The sequence below is a fragment of the Coenobita brevimanus genome, chromosome 42, assembly GCF_032717465.1.
Source record: "Coenobita brevimanus isolate Jiangsu-jjx chromosome 42, ASM3271746v2, whole genome shotgun sequence".
In the NCBI taxonomy this organism is placed as follows: domain Eukaryota; kingdom Metazoa; phylum Arthropoda; class Malacostraca; order Decapoda; family Coenobitidae; genus Coenobita; species Coenobita brevimanus.
The window spans coordinates 12953777-12959518 of record NC_136995.1 but is presented as its reverse complement, the minus strand read 5'-3'; the positions used below and the strand labels follow the sequence as shown (position 1 = coordinate 12959518).

General features: G+C 41.5%; 1 protein-coding gene across 1 annotated transcript in view; it reads left to right on the top strand.

Moving 5' to 3' along the window:
- The first annotated feature begins 3971 nt into the window (after positions 1-3971).
- The window catches only part of LOC145397613 (annexin-B12-like), a 16866-nt gene continuing 15095 nt past the window's right edge, over positions 3972-5742 (top strand). Inside the window, exon 1 of the mRNA XM_080270654.1 lies at positions 3972-4082. Coding sequence (XP_080126780.1) covers positions 3972-4082 — 111 coding nt within the window. The remainder of the gene's footprint in view (positions 4083-5742) is intronic.

Here is a 5742-nt window from a genome sequence, read left to right as displayed (position 1 = left end):
GAGGCCTTCTAGATTCCTAACACCTCTCCCTTAGCGATTTATTTTGCTTATTACACCTTACTTATTTCTTACGGGTTATTTATATAGTTTTCATATCGCCACATTTTGCCTGACAGGATATTGATGTGTAATGAGCAGAAAAAATCGCTAAGGAGAACGCATTACGAAAACTCCAAAGCCAAAGAAAATACGGGCTGTGTGTATGTGTGTGTGTGTGTGTGTGTGAGAGAGAGAGAGAGAGAGAGAGAGAGAGACTAATGATGTCCCCGTTGCACTGTTGCCTGGATATTCCTATTGATTTGCCATGATTCACTGCACGTACGTCCGTTGCATATCTCTCTTCCGGCATGCACGTGTGTGTGTGTGTGTGTGTGTGTGTGTGTGTGTGTGTGTGAAAGAGAGAGATAGAGAGAGAGAGAGAGAGAGTGTGTGTGTGTGTGTGTGTGTGTGTGTGTGTGTGTGTGTGTGTGTGTGTGTGTGTGTGTGTGTGTGTGTGTGTGTGTGTCATCCCAGCTGCCACCAGACTATTTCATTCATATTATTTTATTCTAACCATCACTAAGGCTGGTGGGCTGCAAGACAGGGGCAACTTCAACCTGCAGTCCACAGGGTGCATATTCCGATGAGCCTGGGGATGTCACAACTAACTACTACTACTACTATTACTACAACCACCAACACCAATACTACTACCATTATTACAACCTCCAGCACCACCATCACTACTACTACCACTACGGAGACTATTAAGCCTACAAGAGACCCCTAAGGGTGAAGGGGCAGGAACCTCAGAAATGGCATCTATATCATCCTAGTTAACGCCATACGATTTTATTTATGATGAAAAGAATACCGTAAACACACACACACACACACACACACACACACACACACACACACACACACACACACTGATTTATGGATTACTTCGTATCACTCGAAAACGTAACTTTTTTTTTTCTATTCCTACTATATTTCAATGTGTCAATCTAGTTTATATTTTTCGTACAGGAGTGCATACCTTCCACCTTCACTACCTCTCGCCACTGATACGTCCTTCCTGAGGTGAACATGATTAACTAACGGTACCAAAAACAATATGAAAATTATTTACTTTTGCTAACACACACACACACACACACACACACACACACACACACACACACACACACACACACACACATCCATACCCACACCCACACACACACACTACTTACTTTAGCCAAAACACACACACACACACACACACACATACACACACAGAAAGAGAGAGAGAGAGAGAGAGAGAGAGAGAGAGAGAGAGGCTTTTATAGTACAGATGACGCATTTCAGATCAAGTGGTTAAAACTAGTTCCGTAACGTCTCTTCTTAGGCCGTTTATTTCTGTATAGGCCAAGTTAAAATTCCCCCTGAAGGTTATCTATGTAAACTATAGCAATATTGAAAACGTATAACAATAAATAACATACAAGGTTATTTATACAATCCAGATCAATACTGAACAGGTATAAATAACACGAGAAGAATGGTCATGGGAACTTTCATCTTTCCTGAACGTTATTGATGGAAACTGAGTCAATATTAAAGACATAAATATAAATACCGTATAGAGTAGTATCCCCTTCACCCAATAAAGTTCTTTTTCATTTTGTTTCAGTTACCGTCAGATTATATTACGCAGCTTACAAGGAACCCTCCAGCCCCCTCGAGGACAATGAATGAAGTTGTTAATGAAGGCTGCATCTAAGCCCTCCAGTTCAATGTCGCTCTGAACGGTGAATACAATAGAATGGATACACACACACACACACACACACACACACACACACACACACAAAGCTGAATATCATCGTCTGCTAGAACACACACACACACACACACACACACACACACACACACACACACACACACACACACACACACACACAAAGCTGAATATCATCGTCTGCTAGAACACACACACACACACACACACACACAAAGCTGAATATCATCGTCTGAGTATAGCTAGCACACACACACACACACACACACACACACACACACACAGAAAGCTGAATATCATCGTCTGAGTATAGCTAGCACACACACACACACACACACACACACACACACACACACACACACACACACACACACACACAGAGCCACCATACTGAAAAAGTTTATTTATTTTCCTGCATAAATCGCTACGGAAAAGGAGCTACTCTATACTCCCCGCCAATTAACCTGTCCAGATTCACACCTTCTGAAACTCACCTTTAATTAGCTAAGGTATTTTTTCACCCTACTGGCGATCAGAGTGACAGAATATTCACACTTACTCGTCCACTTCACGTTAACCTCGTACAAGTCTGTGATGGTGGGTGTTGGGGTGAGGGTCGATGGATGTATTGGTACAGTGGGTGGTGCGAAGGGGTGACATTGGAAGCATACAAGGATACTTCCCTAATAAGCGTGATTGCAACAGACAGACAGACAGGCAAAGGCACACAAATCTGGCCCCAAACTATCTCATCTGTAGGTAATAATAATAATAATAATAATAATAATCATCATCATCATCATCACAATGACAAATACTTCCATAGCAAATAGCACTTCACATCATTCCACCTCCTACATATACAGTGTGTGTGTGTGTGTGTGTGTGTGTGTGTGTGTGTGTGTGTGTGTGGGTCGGTCACCGTGTGTTTACAAACCATTCTGACAAGAGTGGCGTCTCAATGGCAACGCTGAATATTGATCTACCTGTTCTCTGCCCGTCTGTCTATCCACTTATCTATCTATCCATCGATCGTCTCCCCCTCTCTCAACCTTCCTTTTGTGCTCGTCTACCTAGTTACTTCTCTATCAATCTATTTCGTTTCCATCCTTTCATTTGTGTATTTATTCATCACTATACCTACAGTATATAACCATGTAGCTATTCATTCATCTTTTACCTTTCTACATAAATGTTAAATTCCCTCTTTCCATCCTATCAGCCTACCATTGCAATCACTATCTGTACCTATCCATTTAACTACAACAGAAGTCAACACTACATGCTACACTTGACCCAATATCTAACAAAAAATATACCTTTTTTCTCTAACCTAACTTAAACCTGCAATCTCTCCATCTAGAATACTAAGCTGTGCCAGGAGATTAGCACATGAATTTGATGCTATACGGTTTCTACTCCAACCTGACCAAAAACTGCCATCTCTCCATCTTGAATGCTGAGTTGCAACAACAGAGTAATAACTGGAATACGATGCTACACAAGAAGCACCAGGAAAAGGATGCTGAGCCGTAGCATTGTCTTTTCCTGCCACTGAGCTACGTGAAATATGCTGTAAGTTGAAAATCTATGCCAGACGAAAGTGAAGCGAGTATAGTAAGGCACATGTCGATTATCAATGCCCACACTTCACTAATGTTAAAAATAATCTGGTGTTTGCATTACAGAATACCTCAAGGACGAGCCGAGGAAGAGAAAATACTAACCCCTTCAATACGATAACGTACAAGATATATATTTTTTCCATTGCTATCTGCAGACGATATATATTTTTTCCATTGCTATCTGCAGACGATATATATTTTTTCCATTGCTATCTGCAGACGAATATATTCAGAGACTCTTCGAAATGGAGGGATTAGATTATAGTCTAACACCCTAATTGACAGGGGGTTTGTAACTTAATACCATCTTACTACTGAAAAACGAAAAAAAATAAATCGCAGTATCTGGGGAAAAAAGCCAGTTTATGCCCCTTCCCCAATAAAATTATCTATCTATCTATAGCCCGACGCCCTAATCCCGCAAAGGCTGGCCGCAGACAAAACGCCTCCAAGTCGCTCTGTCACCCATCATTTGACTACCCTCCCCCCAACTCACTCCCCCCTCCCTCATATACCTCTCCACTCCATCCCTCCACCTCATCCTCGGTCTTCCCCCCCTAAATAAATCTGAAGGCGTGTGGATGTCTGAGAAAGTGTACGGCTTCCGGGTATTAATTTTCTGGTGCCGTGCTGGTCGGGAACTCCAAGAAGCGGCTCCAAGAAACAATGAAACTGTGGCTGGATTGACACTGGTATGTGGGGGACGGTAATGAGAAACTGGAATGCGATCAGGGAGGTGGTGGGTGGGGGGGTGGAAGGCAGGAGGATGAATTGGGAGAGGAATGCGATCAGGGAGGAGGTGGGTGGGGGTGAAAGGAGGAGGATGACTGGAGAGGGGGGAAAGAGAGGAAGAGCTGAACAGGGTAAACTTGAAGGGAAGGAAGGAGGGGTGGAAAAAAGGTACATGTGGGAAAGTAATGTGGATGTGAGAGAGAGAGAGAGAGAGAAGGGGGGCGGAAAAAAAGAGGACACGTGGCGAATGAGAAAGTGAGAGATAATTGATACAGCGCAGGCGTGAGGAGAGAGTAAGAAAGTGAGAGGGTGAGAGAGGTCAGTCAGTGTTTGGTCACCTTCCACACCACCAATATATTCACCGACATGAGCTCCTATGAGGTAGGCTGGATGGGTGGACGGATGGGTGGACGGATGAATGGCGGATGGATGAATGGCGGATGGATGGATGGGTGGATGGATGGATGGATGGATGGATGGATGGATGGATGGATGAATGCATGTTTTACGATGAATAAACTGACGCACGAAAGAATGAACATACGAGTTATTTCGCTGGATGAATAAACAAAAAATTGTCAGATGATAAATACCGAAGTGTATAAAGCAATGAGGGTCCTATGCTTAAACAGTCCCTACACTGGCCCTACTTTACGTACTAAGGAAAGCACAAACAAGCTCTCATTTTCTTTTTCTTTTTTTTTAATCCTAAGTATGGTAAGAGACCATCAGGGGTAATGGGAGCGATTGGTAGCTCTTCAAGACCTTTTCTACCTGCTTGATGAACAGCTGGCGTGTCAGAAACACTTTAGGCAGACTCTCGTGGGAGTCGCCGTTGTCATGATGATGTCCGTCATAACAAAACTAGACAATTTCCAGTCATTTATATATTAACACTTGTTTATATATATATATATATATATATATATATATATATATATATATATATATATATATATATATATATATGTATGTATGTACAGTATGTACTTTATATGTTTTTACAGAAATAAACTTTTCAGTCAATACATACGCTGTAGATACTCGTAAGACAGCTAACGCTGGATTAAGAGTTATGAATAAGATGCTGCTTGTATATGTAAAAATGGTACCGGGAAAAAAAAAAAAAAAAAAAAAAAACAGTTTGCAGTGCCTGAGATTAAAACGCCAAGTTGATTTGATGTTGTCACGACACTTCAGTTTGGCGTGTGTACTAAGAACTGTAACTTTCTTGTTAAATACGAGATGTTAACATGCATATTATTACTAACAGCATTGACTGATAGTCCGATATTCAGTTGAATCACATGGATAACGTATAAAAGAGGTTTGAACATGTCAGTTTGAGGATCTCACCCTATTGTTAACCACTGTTTAAACAAATTTCAGTGCGTTTCACCAGATTAGAGTCCCAGCTCGCCCTTGACCTATTACTCCCTGTGGTAGAGCCCGATGGGTTTAATATTTCACTTGCAATGCATACTTGTTTCGTATTTTCAGTACGTTAAAATATCTGATATTTAAATAATTTACTCCACGCTTTCTGCAGGTACAAGATTGTTATAAATAATCAAAAACAGGGTCTGCTACAACAAGCCTCCCCCTGAAAGTTTTGGAACA